General features: G+C 32.3%; 1 protein-coding gene across 1 annotated transcript; it reads left to right on the top strand.

The window, feature by feature from the left end:
• The first annotated feature begins 10,093 nt into the window (after positions 1 to 10,093).
• LOC143062064 (uncharacterized) lies at positions 10,094 to 12,113 on the top strand. The gene is made up of 3 exons (XM_076233910.1): positions 10,094 to 10,192; positions 11,307 to 11,378; positions 11,695 to 12,113. Exons 1-3 carry the CDS (start codon positions 10,120 to 10,122, stop codon positions 11,919 to 11,921), a joined length of 372 nt encoding a protein of 123 aa, XP_076090025.1. The 5' UTR covers positions 10,094 to 10,119; the 3' UTR covers positions 11,922 to 12,113.
• The last annotated feature ends 8,304 nt before the right edge of the window (positions 12,114 to 20,417 follow it).

Raw genomic sequence — 20,417 nt, 5'->3', positions numbered from 1 at the left:
AACGTCTAGTGGGACAGAACCTAAACAAAGAAAAAACATCAAGAACTGAACATATAGTCGTTACAACGACTAGTTTGTAATACCAATGAATATAAAAGGATATGCGGCATATACGCCAATGATACAGCAACCAAAAAACAAACACAACCCAATAGTCATTTAAAGGCAAAAATGCGGTCTTCAGCAACAAACACGCGTTTATATAATATATGGAGACTTCTTCTTGTCCTAAGTATATTAAAGTATTGAACAGAAACATCCAGAGATCTCCCATCAGTTTCAACTGTTAAAATGACTAAATAGATATAAGAAGATGTGGTATGAGTGCCAAAGAGACAACTATCCATACATGTCACAATTTAGAAAAGTAAACCTCTATAGGTCAAAGTACGGTCTTCAACACGAAGCAGTGGTTCCCAACGAACAGCAAGCTATAAAGGGACCCCAAAAATGACTAGTGTAAAACCATTAAAACAAATATGACATACGATGGTCTTGACTTGTCTTCTCATGATAAATAAAAAGAAGCTAGCAGTATTGTTAAGTTCATGATCAGTTATAACTCATATAGATGATGTCACCAAGCTGAAAAAAAATAAAGTTTGGGGGCATGCTATTTATTGCTACTTTTCAGTAAATCTTAAAATAAAAGACACAAATAGATATGCTTCATAGACAATATTATGCGACAAAAGAGACGACTTTTAATAAAAGATGGCAACTGCTTGCGAGGAAGAAAAACACTTAACCGTTGAAAACAATAACATATGTTACTTGTAAGCAGCAACCGAATCATGATTAGACATGCAAAGAGTTGGTTGATACCTGTTATATCTGTTTATTGTTTTGTCATAAATTAGACCGTTAGTTTTAAGGTTTGAATAGTTTCACATTTTCTCATGTCAATGACTTTTGTAGGTGAATACAAGGTTTAGTTTTTTGCTCAGACTTTTGTAACAAAACCAACGGTATAACTTATGTATATAACAACTAACGAAAACCAAATAAGCCCACTTTTACAAAATTTGAATCACACGAAAAATTAAACAATTTAATAATAAACGATCCTAACTGAGTAGTCGTTAAAAGACCAAATCAAATTATGCAAATTTAAATAGGACGACCAGAACAATACCTATACAAGGACTGGTTGCATAAGATAAAACATTAAAGAGAGAAAATCAAGATCAGACGAACTCTCATGCAATACGTAGACAAAAGTACATATACTATTTATATGGGACAAAATGATACATAATGTTAAAGCCAGACAAACAAAAAGATAAAAGATAAAGCAACCACAAGGAATTCAACATGTCTTTTTCTTGCAATTCTTCACACCATGTTAAACAAATTAACACAGAAGAAGTAAACACTAAACATATACAGAATTTCATAATATATCGTCGCTGGGCTTCTAAAATGTTGTCAATTACAATTTTTTCAAGAAAAAAAATTCTCACAAACAGGCTTTGAAAATTTTGGCAAAATGCATGCTTCCAAAATGTCGTATGTGAACTTGAACATTTTTGTAAATAGCAGTGAAATAAAAACGTTGACATTTCTGGATTATCCAAGAACTTTAATTAATTTCACAGCAATAAAGAAATGTACAATTATTTTTCCCCAAAGCCATTCTACAACGATTTTCAAGTTTTCATACAACATTTTGTAATATGTCTTATTTCACACATTTTGATTGGTCTAACTGTATGCTATTTTGTAATACCAAAGATTTCCTCCCGCCCAGACCATTGGTGCCAAAAAGTATTTTTAGCCAAAAAAGTCATATACGACATTTAAGAAGCCCAGCGACGATATAAAGGAGTTATATGGTAGGAAATGAAAATGCAGAATAGCATTGCGATTGACAACGAAATACACAGATCTACTTTAACGACATGTTACATCGTGTCGTGTATTTACAAGCAATAATCGTCAAAACATGTAATAAAACATGAAAGAAAATGTGTACAATAAAAAAAAAATACATACAGATCACAATATGCAAAGGGAGTAATAACGTGTAAAAAAAAATGAAAACAAATTTGAAAAAAATAACACTTCGTCCGAGAGAGTAAACCGTACGTTTTCTCGTTTTATTTGCTTTAGATTTGTCATTTCGGGGCCTTTAATAGCTGACTTTACGGTATGGGTTTTGCTCAATGTTGAAGGCCGTACGGTGACCCACATGCAGTTATTACTTTCTGTGTCATTAGGTCTGTTTTGGGTAGTTGTCTCGTTAGAATAAGTTATTAAAAGTTATCGTTAGCATAACAATTCTCTTTTTTATGCTAAAATATTTAACATCGAAGCATCTAAATACTGATATTCCAATACAGTCCATTGTAGGGATATATCCCGAATATATCCTGATGTAGCAATGAAATTTGACTGATTTCGTATGACGAATATCCCTTCAATTGAACTAAATTTCGTATTATGAATTTGGACTGCATTTGTATGATGAATTTCACATTTTTCGTATGATGAATTTGGACTGAATTTCGTATGATGAATAGCCCTTAATTTGGACTGAGTTTCGTATGATGAATTTGTACTGAATTTCGTATGATGAATTTGGACTGAATTTCGTATTATGAATTAAGACTGAATTTCGTATTATGAATTTCACTAAAATTGGACTGAGTTTCGTATGATGAATAGTCCTAAATTTAAACTGAGTTCCGTATGATGAATATCCCTAAATTTAATTTCGTATGATGAATTTGGTCTGAATTTCGTATGATGAATTTATACTGGATTTCGTATATTGTATTTGGACTGAATTTCGTATGATGAATATCACTACATTTGGACTGAATTTCGTAAGAAGAATAGCCATAAATTTGGACTAAATTTCGTATGATGAATTTGGTCTGAATTTTCTTTGATGAATTTGGACTGAATTTCGTATAATGAATTAGCACTGAAGTTCGTATGATGAATTTGGACTGAATTTCTTATGATAAATATAATTAAAATTAGACTGAATTTCGTATGATGAATTTTCCTAAATTTGCACTGAATTTCGTAAGATAAATATCTCAACCGTCTTTGCATACTAAATTGTGAAGACCTTGTTGCTTATCTTTTGTTTGAACATCTATGTTTTTGGTAGTTAATGATAGTCTGCTGTATATAGATGTTTATTGTTACATGTATATATCGAACAAAAAATGTCATTAACTAAAGTTGACCTCTGGATGCCTCTTGTTTTTCTATGAATTCCAATGCTGTTTCTTTTACGTATATTGGTATCTTCTTCTTTCAATATATGAAAACAAAAACTAACAGGTGTAAGAAAAAAGAACTTTTGTTAAGATAACAAGTAAATACTGCATTAAAGTTCAATATGATGAATTTAATTGCATATCATAAAAAACCCGTCTTACGATTTTGTTTTAAATAATATGTTATTGTACCTTTTTTTCCAACACGACACAAGTGTGGACACAGATCAGTATGGAAAGTATGTTTGAATGTTTGACAGTGTTTTGTGACATAAAAGGTTTTTAAATGTTTATTTTCCAAGTGTTCAATGTAAAACTATAACCTGCAGTAATAGTTATCCTGAATATCAGACATGTACCAAATGCCTCGGAATATCTGACCAGTACCAAACACTAAGAATAAACCGTATTCCAGTTTAATTTTATGTTTATGGAGGAGAAACTATTGGTACATGTTGTATGGATTGCCAAATAATTCTATTAAAATATATTCAACGCATTAGCCTTAGAATAAAAGGTAAAACTGGAAATGAGTAGAGGAACATATTGTGTGCATTTCTACATCTTGTAATTTTTATATGCAATGTTTTATAAGTCAGAACCTGTATATATAATAAAAGAAGATGTGGTATGCTTGCCAATAAGACAACTCTGCACAAGAGACCAAATGCAGAGAAATTAACAGCTGTATGTCACCATGCAGCCTTCAACAATGAGAAAAGCGGCGCATATCGCATAGTCGGCTATATGTATGTTTTTCTCGTATGGTTCTATGTTGTCCCTTGTGATTGTCATTTCAAGATTACCGGTACTGTTTATAAGTTTGGAATCATCCCAGTATCGTTTATAGTATATATTTCATTTAAATCAAAGTGATAATAATATCTGGCATGCACATGGGGCTAGAGGAGCAAGAAAGTACAATTTTGTCTTCTTCTTAGATTCTAAAATTTAAGCTATATAAAAGAAAAAATTACCATGATGAAATCATTTTTAAGAACCTGTTAAATCTAGTTGGTAATTCAGAATGACAAATATTATACACTAAACAAATAATGTTAACATATTATTACGGGTCATTGAATTCGTTTTTTTTAAATGTCTACCAAAATTTGTAACATAAGCTCAAACAACAAAATTTCATTTGAACTATTAACTTACTACAATGAAATAATCAGTATATATGCAATGTTAGCAATGCTTTACCACGCCACAATATCTATAAATAAAAAAAGAAGATGAGGTATGATTGGCAATAAAACAACTCTTCACAAGAGACCAAATGACACATAAGTTTAAAACAACTACATGTCACCGTACGGTACCGTACCGCAGCGTATGCCTGTTCTAAGCCAAGATATTGTAGTCCAGAAGATATCGTTGGGTGATGTCTACCGTAATTGTTTTTCGTGTAATAATACTAGCTTAAGGTGGTACCTAACAATACAGGTAGATAACTCTGTAAAATCAGCAGAACGTTTTAATGACGTTGTGTTCTTAAGGGAATATTAAGCTTCTCAATGATCAAAATGAGTGTTTGTCAAACTGCTATATAACCAGTGTAATTTTTCTGATTAAACGGTTGGTTCAATTTTTTGATTTTTTTTATATTTTTGTCAAAGGGTCAAAGTAAATACTTGTCAAAATTTTAAGAAAATTAAACGAGCCAAATTAATTTTAGTGAAAGTGTTAGGTATCACCTTAAATCAGACCGTTAGTTTTTTCTTCTGATTGGTTTTACATTTTTAAAGCTTTCTATACTATATGGGCATTGCTCATTGTAAAAAGGTCGTACGTGTATTTAGTTGATAACATCATTGTCCCTTGGTTTTTGTTTTATAGTTGTCTCATTTGAAATCATGTGACATCGCCTTATTTCATAATGTGTAAATATTCTGGTCAAAATCATAGGTTTAAAAAGTATAGATTTAAAAGGTTGTTCAAAGCCTGTATAACCGTAATGTATATAAAAGTGCGAATCCAAAGTTTGCATAAGACATAGCTAGGGAAAATCTATGAACACTATTTGTTAGTTAGCTCAAATTAGCTACTTCGAATGATTAAATAGTTTGAGAGGTCCAGCGACCAATGGACTCAATTAATACCCCACATGGACATATGTTGAATGGTTTTTATAAAACGATAAAATAGCATGATATAGAGGAGCTTGCAAAATATGAGCCTCACATAAAACACGATGCAAAATATGATCTCACAACAAATGGACACGTGAAATACATATACACATGATTAACGCATTATGGATTATTTTAAAGTTCGAGTTTAAGACACACAGTCCTCAAATATTCAACTCTAACCATAACTGCCACTTGTCAAATTTCAAACAAAAATTATCCAATCGTTATTTTACATAGAACATATTTACCGGTGTACCGAGGGTTAATAGTTATTTTGCATGTGCCCAAATGGTTCACCAGGTATGTCTATTTCACAGCATTCCCTTTTGGTATATCAATTTCACGTATTTCTTTGGTCAATCTTAATTTCTTAGTGTTCCAATGAGTATATCAGTGGGTACGTTTTTCCTAGTATTCCCTTTTTAAAATGTTTATTAACTTTGAGTTAATACACGTACGTACACAGAGCTGGACATTGCATCTACTGTGCGGAACTTTAAATCTTCACCGCAACACAACTCTTTACCTGTATGAGACCGATATATTTTTTCTCCGAGAGTAAAAAGTCATGATTACCATATTTATTAAACAATCCAAAATTGCTAGTCTTTTTTTTAGGTCCAGTCTATCTTGAAATCTAAATTTCTCTTACCAATAAAACATGCATTTGAAGAAAAAATATTCAGGTCACCGTTTCCGAAGCGCTTCTAAGATCAAGGCCTCTGAATCAACGTAACAAGCATAAAAAACTGAAATCATTTTTATATCATTTTGGCCGTAAATGTATCCATGTAGATATGAAAAATACACCTGATTTTATATTGTCAAAAACCCCTTTCATCTGAACACCGGTACATAAATATGTCAGGGTCCAGCTACACGTTTAATTGTTTTACAATAAAATGCAGGTGGGTACAATAGACCAAGTGGATGTGTCTCCAAAGATATTAAACAAAGCTCAAACTAATATTTAAAATCAGACCTTATTTACTTATTTTGAAACGAAATTATCAATGCTCAACATGGAAGTTAGAGAATAAGAAAGATAATGTGACCTTTCAGCTTTATAAATTAAGAAATTTATTTGTTTATGTTGTTTTTTTGTTTGATTTTTTAAATAAATCTCAACGTTTTTTTTTCTTTCCTGAGACCCCTTCATTGTCCTTTCTCCTAGCCCGATTTACTCTTTCGTTCACCTTTAAACTTTTGTTTCTTTCTTCTTTAAAAGTGAGATTTATTCAATGTTTTCACAGAATACTGAAACCAGTCATTTCATAGAAAATTTAACTATAATAAACATATCTAACTGATTATGTGGATTTTTTATTTTTATTCGTAATTTGATTTTCATTAACGTTTCTGAAATTTCCATTTCTTTGTCTCAAAAGCCTGTCTTTTATGCTCAAGAATATTTCATTTATGTCTTGATGCTATGACAAAATTTAAAACCATTCAAAGACAAAGATAATGAAAATATTCTGTTCCTAAATGTATAGTTTAAAAATGTCTTCGTCTTCATAGTATTTTGGTTCTACCATTTGTTTTTTTACAATTTGTGTGTCCAGTGGTGCCTTGGGTGTTATTTTGTCAGTGACTTCAAACAATAAAGACATAAAGCAAATACATTTTTGATTGTTCATGTACTGAATAACACACAGGCAATGCGAGAAGCAATTTGTCCAACTGACCATTTTTCGACAAGTTTAAACATAAAGTATCAAAAGTTGTCACATTTCTTGCGACATTTTTATAATGTTCGACTGAACATTCTTTTTCTTACGACTTTTTCGGCGTCAGGTGTCTGGGACAGACCGCGGTTACCTGCCAAAGACTCGAGTTCACCTGGTTTGACTGAATCTAACAACTCTATCATCCATATGGCTGATAATTCTGATCTCTATATTTGATTGATTATATATTGGTAAAATAGATATTTATTGCCGCAGTAGTCCATACTAGCCATCACAGGTTGACAATTTTGTGTCAAGTTAAAACGCAACTTCTGTCAATCATTCATTGCACCTCCCTCGCGATACCAATAAAATGGTCATTAATAGCATGACATTTGGGCATTTATTGGGAGAGAGAAAGATAAACTTTCCCATGGAGTCAATATCAAAACACTTGGTAATATATCGCTATGTCCTTATCATGGTCGAATTTCACGGATAAAACAGACCCCAAATTAGCTCCGTCATTAGCAGACGTCTTTATCCGTATGTGAGGCATTAAGTGTCCCGCAAAGCGCATTCCTATTACTTTATTATCTTTAAATTGTTAAATCCTAACACGTCCCGGCAATGAAATCGAGAGAAAATTGAAATAATTTGAGAAATTGAATACTTATTTGAAATTTTCGGCATATGCCACCCAATTGTAATACTCTAAAGTAAAAAGCGACATCTCACAATAAAAAAAAATAAATGTCTTTATAATCGCTAGTCTAGCAATATTTATTTGCTTTTTTACGTTTTAGAAAGTTATTACCAACTAATTACATCTTTTTTTAGAAAAATGGACAAGATTGATCAACATTCGGTTTAATTTTGATTATTTTTTATTGTAGAATGTCCTTTATATTCATATTTCAAATCTAACTCCTTTACCAATGCTTATCGGAAATTTCCAAATTAAGACTGACTGTGTCGTCAAAGTAATAATTTTCAAATATTCCAAATGTATTGTAAACTGAATTATGATGGATAAGAATATTCTAACTAGTAGAGCTCACTCTCCATTGCCAAGATCCAATTCAAGGCGTTCAATTAAAATAAAGACATAATTATGGGGTTTCATTTAAATGTTCTAAAAATTATAAATTCTTCGATAAACTGCATTTATGGGTTAACATCAGCAATGTTGTTCATCTATTTATTTCAATGTATTGCTACCTAGGATCAGATTGGAAAGATGACTTACGTCTATGATAAAGGCAAGTATTTTCCAAAACCTGCATTTGGGAAATTGTCTTTATACATATACGTCTTTTTAGTTCATCATACGTGGTAGGTTGAATGCACAAACGAGTAAGGTACACTATATAATAAGTCTACACGTGCAATAATATTTGTTATCTGTTATTTTTTTACGATCAAGGATTGTTTCTTTATATTTGTTAATTATTAGCTGCTATGGGAAATAAATCAAATATGTATCCCTGTCACAGATGTTTGTCACAGTTTAGTTTTTGTTTTAATTACCGTTAGATTTTTTTTCTTCCTGTTTTTCTGATAATTATTCATCTTTTTGGGAGTAGATAAGACGATAAGTTTTATTAGACATCTTACAGTAGTGGATTGAAAATGTCTCCTCACATACTGCTTCTAAAAGGTGACATCACTAAATAAAAAAAAAACGTCATAACTTAATAATTATTTTACTTAAAACTTGACCGAAAGTGAAAATTTATAAGAAAACAATGTTTGTAAAGAACAAAACGATACACAAGACCAGGACAAAGAGAGCACAACTATTGAAAAAGCAAAAACAAAACAAAAACAAAAAACACTGAAAACCATTTGAAATAAAATTATTAAATTGTCTATCCAATTAAGCGATTATGTTATATAGATACAATGGATAAGCTTTGATTCTTGAAAAAGAAACCATGATTTCAGAGGCCTCTTCTTAATAAGAAAGTATTGTAAGTGACGTTTAAAATAACCATGTTATCGTGTCCAACGATACATTAATTAATCTAAGATCACAATTAATTAGTTAAAATAGTCAAGAACAAGAATGTGTCCATAGTACACGGATGCCCCACTCGCACTATAATTTTCCATGTTCAGTGGACCGTGAAATTGGGGTCAAAACTTTAATTTGGAATTAAAATTAGAAAGATCATATCATAGGGAACATGTGTACTAAGTTTCAAGTAGTTGTGACTTTAACTTCATCAAAAACTACCTTGACCAAAAACTTTAACCTGAACTTCGCACTTTCATTTTCTATGTTCAGTTGACCATGAAATTGGGGTCAAAACTATAATTTGGCATTAAAATTAGAAAGATCATATCATGGGGAACACTTTAACTTCATCAAAAACTACCTTGACCAAAAACTTTAACCTGAACTTCGCACTTTCATTTTCTATGTTCAGTTGACCATGAAATTGGGGTCAAAACTATAATTTGGCATTAAAATTAGAAAGATCATATCATGGGGAACACTTCAACTTCATCAAAAACTACCTTGACCAAAAACTTTAACCTGAAGTTGGACGAACGAACGAACGGACGAACGAACGGAGGCACAGACCAGAAAAAAAAGCAAAAGTGTCGGACAAAAAGCAAAATTATCGGACAAAAAGCAAAAGCGGACAAAAAGCAAATTGCGGACAAAAAGTATCGTATCACCCCTCTACTATCGTAGGTGGGGCATAAAAAATACATCACTGAAGTTCCGATCACATTTAGGAAATGTATTCTGATAGATGCATATAGTTGATGGAAATTAATTTGTATCGAACTTTTGCTTAGTTTCTTCACTGGACCATTTTGATTTACTTGTGTCGTTCGGTTTGAAAATTTCACTCTCTGTAATACCATAGCATATGTTTTCCGTACTTGGTTCTGTCAAAGAACTCATACTAGTAAACCAATCTGTCACCTCGTTGCATGCAACAATAAAGCTCATTTACAGTGTGAGGTTTCATTTTAATGTTGTTTAAAAAAATATAAACTCTTAAATTAACTGCATCTGTATATGTTTTTGTTTTTGTTTTGTTTCCCTGTATAACATCAAAAATGGTAGTAATCTATTCCTTACTGATTATCGCTATATGTGGTCAATTTGGACAAGCGACATCAAACGACAATTGTAAGTCTGTTTCAAACTTTATACCATTTGACCTTCAATTTTAAATCTATAGTCAGCCAGTTGATTTGAAATTTGTGTGGTTTGCTTTAAACTGTTTAACGCACTGAAAAGCACATGTGTACTTTATACGTCAGATTTACTAGTAATTATTACAAGATCGCGGCATTAGGTGGAATGTTTTATCGGAAGTCGTACCATTGAAACGAAAATATCGTCTCATTGAGCAAAGATTTTTCTACAGCATTTAAAATTGCATATATAGATAATGATTTTGGTCATGAAAAATCTTACAATGTGAAATAATACACAGATTCCCACAATAAATACACTTTATGATCAACAACATATTTGATGGATTGAAAATTCTTATTACCACAAAACACACAAAAATTTGAATTTGAGTGGCGGCACTTTTAACGTTATAAAGTTATGCCCCTTTACAACTGAAAAAATGCTGAATTTTTCGTTTGCGTTCTCTTTCTTTAGTTGGCCTCAACCAAATGTTATGAAAATCTAACACTATGCTTATTACCACCATACACAAACCAAGTTTGAATTTTGGTGGCGTCTTTTTTACCATTCTAGAGTTATGTCTTTTACAAATGGAAAAATGACAGAATTTCTCGTTTCCATTCTCTAGCTTATTTTTGCACCAAGAAACTGTTATGAATCTTATACACAAAGCAAATTACAACAAAACTAGGATTAAGTACGAATATTGGTTGCGTTACTTTTACCATTCTGGAGTAATGTCCCTTTAAAACGTTAACACAAATGGGTGCATCATATGTGCTCCATGGATACATTTCCCGTGCAAATTTTTTTTAAAAGGATCTATCAATTCTAAATATATTTATCTGTTTAAGGGACATGCATTGCTATTAAGATATTGTTTGATACAAAAGCACAACGTCTGTTTGAACTTTTATGTTTTTGCAATTAGAGTTTCGATTACTAAAAGCACTTTTATTTTATATTGGTGAATTATATTCATTTTTTTGCTGCTCGAATTAAAGAAGTCCATCATTATGAAGTAATTTTTAATCATTAAAGTTTCATCTAGAGATTTGCTTTTGCATGTGCATTTCTGATTAAGATTTGTCTTATGTTGTAGGTAAAAAGATTTGTCTACCGGAAGATTTTGTGAGAACGCTAATGAATAGAGACTGCAAAAACCCCGAGCATGGTAAGAAACAATATTTTCACTTCTGTAGTAAATTCTTTTACATACATGTTTCTATATATAACTAGTATATATATAGGGTTGAATTGTGTGAATTACAAGTTCGGACAAACAAAATGCGCATCGTAACTTCCTCCTTAATCGGCTAAATTAAGTGTGCTTTGCACTACCCATCGTTCAAGGCGAGCGCCACCGAGTATTAACCTTCAGGTTACTCTGTGCTAATATCTTTCTGAAATCTATTTCATGTTGGTTCGTAATTAGTCGCTAACATTTAATATTTGATGAAATTAATTAATGTTTCTTTATATTTTTGCAGCTCATAAAATTAGACCTACATTTTTTGCATCCCTGAAATTGCGCCGATTTACTCTTAATGGAATTAATGATGTAGTCAAGTTCGAGGATGTCCGGATTAACAGGGGTGATGGATATAATCCTTCCACTGGAGTATTTACTGCACCGAAAAGTGGATTATATCAGATATCATGCATGCTCCTTGGAGAGAAACTCAAATCGCGTACAGTACCATCTAATGAAAAATGAATCAATTTACACCAATGGGCATGTAAGTTACCATGAACATGAATCCCAAACCATCAGTTCAATACTAGACCTAAAGAAAGGGGACCGTGTTTACATAAAACACAGGGTGAGTGCAGTACAGAAAATTGTAGGCGAAGATTATTCTACCTTTTCCGGCTACTTTTTACAGGAATAAATAAAACAGTTACTATTTGTCGTTGTTTTGGGAGTTTTTTGCTAGTGCTTTCGATGTTTATGCCATTTAATTTAAGCATCCCTCAGTTATGCAACTAAAATTTTCAATTCTTTTAATGCATGTATAAGTTAACATGGTGTTTTTTAATTCGACATTGTGCAGTATGTCTTGATATAAATTTTAAAACACTAAACAAACAAACAACATCAGGTAAACGGACTTGCTAAAGGTCATTATACTGTCCTCGTTGATAGTGATAACTTGCCAATAAGGACTGATAAGATCTGATTCACCCAAAATTTTGACGATCAAGATAGACGACAAAATACCGCATATCATCTCCAGCCTTTATGTTACCTTTGGTGCTTGAAGACAAATAGAGAATCTTTACAAATATGAGGTGATACGTCATGTTAATATGGATATGAAAGTTACAAAAACAGAAGATGAACGAAAACTGGACACGGCAATACTTGTTTTCTCCCCTTAAATCTCGAAATATTCCTAAGCACACTCATAACAAGTTCTATTCATATTTGGACAATTTTTTTTTTATTAAAACCCATTGCATCATCGAGGGGAAAAAAAGACATTTCATGGTCGTCATGAACTTCAACTTTATTTGAATCTGTTAAATCTTTGAGGACTTCAATAAGAAATTGAACTCTAATTCGAAGTAACCTACTTGTATCCGCTATTTGATTTGTATACGTTTCCGAAACTAATATAACCGGGCGTTTTCCGTGTTATAGTGATGCAAAGACGGAATACCAATACTTTAAACTTTATTAGCAAGGTCCGGACAGTACCAGACCTAAGACCTAAACTGACAACAAAATAACATACAAAAACTTATATAGAAAACAGTATCTATAGCAAAGGATTAGTGTCCAACGGATTAACTTGTCATGGTCAGAGTGATTTCCATCACGACAAACATATATTTAACAATAGAATTAATTAAACAAAAAGAAATATAAAAGGTTAGATAGACGGATTAACAAATTGTCACTTTAGCACTTAAAATATATTGTCTGAACTTGATTTATTTCTAAGTCCCAATTGTCCAAATCTTCCTGGTTATATTCGCCACTACTCCACCTAAACTCGGTCTCCGAGTTTGCCGAATGAATTTTGTTATCGTCGTGGGTATCTTCCTCCACGCCGATGATGTTGCTGCGAATTGCCACGCGAGCAAATTGCAAGGGTCGAAGGCACACCTCGGTTTGAATGTTTTATATCTAGATGTTGAATCTCGTGTCTACTGTTTACGTTCTCTTCCCTCAGTCTCTGAACTTCGTCTTCCATATCATTTAAGATGCGATTGTAGTGCATGTCAGTATTTTCAAACTCCATTGTTAAGCGTTGTCTGGAGTTGGTTAAATTTAGGTTTTCCTCTTTCAAACGCAATATTTCCTTCTCAAAATTTTCAGTTCTAATTGTATGTTCGGCTAACTCACGTTCGATCTTTTGGATTATCCGGCCATGTTCTAAACGTTCCAAATTTACTTTGTCCAAATTGTTCCTTAATATCATGTTATCTTTCACTACGGTATCCAATTTAGAATGTTCAGACTTGAGCGCAGCGATTTCTTTGATGAAGTTTCGGTTAGACACTTTCAACTTGTTTATGTGCTGTTTCGTGGATTCGTCCTGTATGGAGCACGTAAATGAAGCGATTTCCTGGTCCTCAAGTCCTTGAAACGGAAATTGAGACATTTGCTTCTTCTCAATAAACGTTCTCATGCGGTCGCTGTCTCTCTGAATTTTGGATTTCGACTTTGATTTCTTCTTCGGTTTTTGGTTTTCACATGACTTCACGTGAAAACTACACATACGGGCAAAATGTCCATGATGTCTGCACTTGTAACAATAAGCGTTGACAGCATAACATCGATGGTATGTGAAAACGTTCAATGTCTTACCGCAATATTTGCATATAAAGTCCAAAGTATCTGTTTTTCTCATCGGAAACGGGTGTCCATTTCTGCAAGGCTGGTAATTCCAGGTTCCTTCCATTCTGTTGCTTCTGGAGGTATTAATTACTAGTTTGGGGGAACTAGCTCAAGATCGTGCCGCGGGTACCTCAACCAACATATAACCGGGAGTTTTCCGTGTTACAGTGATGCAAAGACGGAATACCAATACTTTAAACTTTATTAGCAAGGTCCGGACAGTACCAGACCTAAGACCTAAAACTGACAACAAAATAACATACAAAAACTTATATAGAAAACAGTAGCAAAGGATTAGTGTCCAACGGATTAACTTGTCATGGTCAGAGTGATTTCCATCACGACAAACATATATTTAACAATAGAATTAATTAAACAAAAAGAAATATAAAAGGTTAGATAGACGGATTAACAAATTGTCACTTTAGCACTTAAAAATCAAGTTCAGACAATATATTTTAAGTGCTAAAGTGACAATTTGTTAATCCGTCTATCTAACCTTTTATATTTCTTTTTGTTTAATTAATTCTATTGTTAAATATATGTTTGTCGTGATGGAAATCACTCTGACCATGACAAGTTAATCCGTTGGACACTAATCCTTTGCTATAGATACTGTTTTCTATATAAGTTTTTGTATGTTATTTTGTTGTCAGTTTAGGTCTTAGGTCTGGTACTGTCCGGACCTTGCTAATAAAGTTTAAAGTATTGGTATTCCGTCTTTGCATCACTATAACACGGAAAACGCCCGGTTATATATTGGTGGAGGACCCGGGCAGTACCAGACCTAAGACCTAAACTGACAACAAAATAACATACAAAAACTTATATAGAAAACAGTATCTTAGCGTGGCTCGGTTCTTATATGTCCCGTTTTTGTGTTTTTGCGTTCTGTAAATTTTTGTTTCTTGTCTTTCGTTTTTTTTCCTAATGTGCCTTGTTTATATGCCATTTGTTTCTTTCTCTGACATCTTTGTTTGTTTTTAAGTGATTAAGATTAGAACACAATGTATCTTTTTTTTTGACATTTTTACCTAGTATTGTGTCTGTTTGTTTTGTTCATACATTGTTGTCAATATAATGGAAGTTTATGCGACTGTCATACAAGTAAGAGGTTTAGCTAGCCATTAGACCAAAGTTTCGTCCACCATTTTTTACATCAAATGTCTTTTGAGAAAAAGCCTGAACCAAGTCGGGAATATGGCAGTTGTTATCACTTCATTTGATGTGTTTTGAGCTATTGACTTTGCCATTTGATTATCGACTTTCTGTTATGACTTTTCCTCGGGGTTAAGTATTTTTGTTGATTTTACTTTTCCCTTTGTATTTCCTTTTTGTTTGTATTTTTAATTTTACCTTTTTATATACCGTTTTTGAGCTTTCAGAGCATAAGTTCTAATAAACATGGTGTTGCTTTGTACTTTTAATGTACTTTGTGGCGTCATATCTACATTTGGTAATTATATAAATGAAAAAAAACACAAACAGTTTTCCATGTTTACCTTTAGAATTGAAAAATGTCTAGGAAAACAGGTGAACTGACGAACAACTGAAGTTGAGATCACATGTAGGAAACTTTTTTTTAGAAAAGAAGATTTTTGTACAAGTTACAAAAATGACGAAAAGTTGTTCAATATTGACTATAAAGGGCAATAACTCCTTGCGTGCAACCAAAAAGGTCATTTCAAGTGTATAGTTTCATTTTAATGTTATTTGAAAATATAAATTCTTATCAACTACATCTAGATAGGAAGGTGTTCCTGGTTGGCATCAAAATGGTGTCCATCTTTATCTTACTGTTTATTGGTATCTGTGGTCAGTTTGGAAAGGTGGTATCAAACGAAAATGGTAAGTATGTTTCAAAGCTATACATTTTAAACCTTCAGCCATTCAGTTGTTTTGAAATTGGTGCATTGCTACACCGATTTGTGAAACGATATCGGTTGCGCGAACTTCATATTCGAAACATGTATAACATTGATTACAAAGCATGTATAATAAAAGGAATCTTTCAAAAAAAAAATCTTGTTATACTAGTAGCCTTTAATTAATACAATATCTCTTCATTTAGAAATTTACTTTTGTTTGTGCATCAAATGATATCTTGTTCAATGTTTATCTCATTATGTTGTAGACAGGAAGATTTGTGTATCCGAAGATTTTATGAGATCAATGATGAGAGGGAACTGTAAAAACTCCGAGCATGGTAAAACACAATTATAACTTCTGTAGTTACTTTTTTTTTCCGCACGCTCTTCTCATTCTGACATGAATTGTACCGAATACGACAATTTAAACGTTTGAAACCATTTTTTCATGGCATGTGGTAGTAGTCTCCGAAGCATTTTTAAATCTCTGACATCTAAGCTACCTTTTTAAAATCTGTTTATTAAATATATCTGGTCGATGCTACTCTCATTTTTAAAAACCTATATGACAAGAAAAACATTTTATCAAAACGTAGATTTATCGGTATTACACTACTTGTTACATGACGAGAATGTTATAAGGGTTGAGTTGGTTTAAAGACAAAGACGTACTAAATAAAGCCACATTGAACACTTTATCGGCAGAAAATATAATCTTGAAAACCTTGTTAATTATGCATTTGTTTTACCATGCGGACATTTTTTCCTGACGATCACCACCTAGTCACAACCAATTTATTATTCTTTAAAATACATGTATCTTTAATTTTGGTTTCTGAATTGTCTGTTTTTATTATTTTATGAAACCATTAAGGCAATTTATATTTTGCAGCTCAAAAAGAAAGACCTGTATTTTTTGCATCCCTGAAAACGAACCCATTTACTCTCAATGGAATAAATGATGTTATTTCTTATGCAGCAAGAATACTGCAATCTGATTGGTTGACTACCCCGGTGTAAATAGCACCCCACCCTTGTTCACCCGGGGATAAATAAAATTTTGCCAAAATTTAAAAAAAAATTAAATTTTGCCAAAAAAAAATAAAAAATTAAATTTTCAAAAAATATAGAAAAAAAATAAAAATTATAAAAAAAAATAATAAGAAAATGCTAAAAAAAAAAAAAAAAAAAAATATTTTTTTTTTTTTTTTTTTTTTTGTAAACTCAAAAGAACACAAAAATTTTCAGAATTTTTCCAAAAATAAAGTAAAAAGTATTTGACAATGTGCAGCAACATGGACATTGAAATAATATTACGCTGGAAGTTTTTCATTACCATTTTTACAATTTTACGTCCTGGTTTCAAAATGAGTAAAGGAATTGTTCATAAGAAATAAATTCGTTATCTTGGTGTAATCAGGGGTGTACGGAATTTTACACCGTTGTTGAAAATTCATACACCCGTTCGGCTGCGCCTCAGGGTGTATGAATTTTCAACAACGGTGTAAAATTCTGTACACCCCTGATTACACCAAGATAACTAATATAGTCAAGTTTGATGACGTCCGGATTAAAAGTGGTGATGGATATAATCCTTCTACTGGAGTATTTACTGTACCGAATAGTGGATTATATTAGATATCATGCATGCTCATGGGAGAAAAATCAAACAGTGTACAGTACCAACTAATGAAAAATAATTCAGTTTATACCTATGGGTATGTTGGCAACCAAGACCATGATTCCCAGAGTATAAGTTCAATACTTGACCTTAAGCAAGAGGATCATGTTTTTTATACAACACAGAGTGAATGGAGAACAGAAGATTTATGGTGGCAATTACTCTACCTTCTCTGGCTACTTTTTGCAAGAATAAAAATATTAATCTAGATTTTTGGTGTTGATATTTTCATTTCAGTGCTTAAAATTACCTTTGTTGCGTGTTGATAGTGTTTGTGAACCATAAATTGTTCACTAGATATGTGCAAAAATATTCAGAGAATAACATATATACAAACCAAGAAACGGTTAATCAATGTGTTTGGTACAATGAATTTCCATTTTACCTTTTTATGAATTTTGGGTCCTAAGTGCTCTTCGGCTTCGTACTATATTAGGCCTTTTTTTTAACTTTTTTTATTCGAGCGTCACTGATGGGTCTTTTTGTTTGTTCTTCTGTCGTATAAACAAAATTGCAATCCTGGCATCTATGATGATTTTATTTGAATAGGTACTTCAAAAAGATTTTAGCTAGACTGTAGATGAAACAATTTCTTTATATGCTAGGGAAAAGTAAAATCACAAAAATACTGAACTCCAAGGAAAATTAAAAAACGGAAAGTCCTGAATCAAACGGCAAAGTATAAAACACATCAAACAAATGGACAACCACTGTCATATTCCTGACTTGGTACAGACATGTTTAAATGTAGAAAATGGTGGATTGAACCTTGTTTTATAGAGCTAAACCTCTCACTTTTATGACATTCACATCAAATCCGTTATTTTTACAACGATGCGTGAACAAAACAAGACATAATTGGTGAAAAAGTCAAAATAGGCTTAAAGCGACAGTAATCAAAAATACAGCACTATTACTGTTGGTCCACATCTCTTTTTTAGAAAGTCTTCAAATATGCACCGAAATACATTGTGGGAATTGAGTTGACTAAACAGTTTTAAAAATGCGGCAATCAAACGATATAAATGTGAATAAGACAGTGGAAATGACAAAATAATTTATGCACAGGTTACAATGCAGTCCTCAATTATTTGGTATATTCAGGACTGTTTATATAGCACTGATCCTGGCATGTAATAGGTACAGTTCTGTTAAATTCTTAGGATGCCAGTGGACAAAACGTTTGGCTTTACAACCATGACGATTTTGCTCGCAGTGCCGTGCTTTGCATACCCAAATTCGTAATTGAGAGTATCAGAATCATGAACATGTCTACGGCACATACGAAAAGCGCATACACTTTACAATTAGTCACTGCCAAGCTGCTGACCAATAATGAAGTTATTAATGAGAAAGGTGTGACGAAAACCGTTAAGTTCATCTAACATTTTAAAATTCTCATAGTATCAAAACTATCTGACAGACGTGCGTGTGACTAAAATATCTCTTGGATAAACGAACGGACAGACAGTCGAAGGGACAAAGTAAATATATATGTATATCCCAATTTAGCGTTGGGTGATATTGTAGATCTTGATATATGCATATGTCAAGATCAACAGTCAAAATGAACAATCACGGATCCCATTATTCAACCTTTTTTTTTAAACTTTACAACTATCTTTACAAGAAACAAGAGTGCACACGCACAAATGTCTCGCCTTCTGTATTATCAATTGATATTATGTTGATTGTCCTAAATATAAAGCTTTACTACATCTATCACATAAACTTAACATGATCCATGACAAGGTCATATATACCAAACTGGAATTTCATGTATATCTTACAATCAATCCATGCACCAAATATGCTTTAAATACAGTTGACCTATTGAACATCTAAGAAACAAACTTAATCAGGAAAACTAAACATTGCTAAATGAACAATGAAAATAGACCAAGGTCAGATGAACCCTGTCAGACAAATATGTACACCTTATAATCATAGCATGCTTTTAATTTAGTTGACCTATTGCATATAGTATCTAAGAAACAAACTGAACCAGGAAAGCTTAAGATTGACCAACGAACCATGAAAATAAGGTCATGGTCAGATGATAATTGCCAGACAGACATGTACACCTTACAATCATTCCATACACCAAATACAGTTGACCCATTGCTTATAGTACATGTATTAGAAAAAAAAAACCCTGAACATTGAGCAATGAACTGTAAAAATGAGATTAATGTCAAATTAAACATACCGGACTAACATGTACATCAAATTTGTTCACACACCAAATGTAGTTGACCTATTGCATGCAGTGTAAGAAAATCAGATGCCGCTGGATCACTATCCCTATCTCAAACTTTCTGCAACAAAAGTCACAGTCTAGACATAAAACAAAAAAAATATTTAAAAAATTCTTGGGTTATTTTTTTATGGTTAAATATGTTTTCCCAATCTATTGACTCATGTTGATCCTAATTCAGATTTAAAATCAATTGATGTGACACAGTATGTTGACTTGGCATAATCTGTGCAGGTCTGTTTGTTTAGAATCATAAGTTATATTCTAAATCCAAAGCACTTCAGAAAACAAAATTGTTCATCACAAACAAGTTTCTTAACGTACACACAGGTCTTCAATACTTTACCACACAAAAGTCACTGTAAGTAACAGATACATTTATAAACTTTTCTCGATTTGTTATGGTTTGAGAGCTGACTTCTTTTATGCCAAACATGTTTTTGAACCAAAGTTAAATGTTTCATACAAGGTTGATCTAATTATTACCTTTCCATATTAATTTTTTTGGGGTTCTACACAAATAGTATAATGAACATTACTGTACAGAATTTTAAAATGTG

Source organism: Mytilus galloprovincialis, chromosome 2, assembly GCF_965363235.1.
Source record: "Mytilus galloprovincialis chromosome 2, xbMytGall1.hap1.1, whole genome shotgun sequence".
NCBI classification, from domain to species: domain Eukaryota; kingdom Metazoa; phylum Mollusca; class Bivalvia; order Mytilida; family Mytilidae; genus Mytilus; species Mytilus galloprovincialis.
The sequence above is the reverse complement of the archived record's forward strand: the minus strand, read 5'-3'. Positions and strand labels throughout refer to the sequence as shown.

What these genes read in the sequence shown, in the direction of transcription:
- LOC143062064 (XM_076233910.1), top strand. Translation starts at nt 10,120, where the DNA reads ATGGTAGTAATCTATTCCTTACTGATTATCGCTATATGTGGTCAATTT. An exon ending in AGCGACATCAAACGACAATT is followed by an intron (nt 10,193 to 11,306) that starts GTAAGTCTGTTT and finishes CTTATGTTGTAG; the next exon opens with GTAAAAAGATTTGTCTACCG. An exon ending in CTGCAAAAACCCCGAGCATG is followed by an intron (nt 11,379 to 11,694) that starts GTAAGAAACAAT and finishes ATATTTTTGCAG; the next exon opens with CTCATAAAATTAGACCTACA.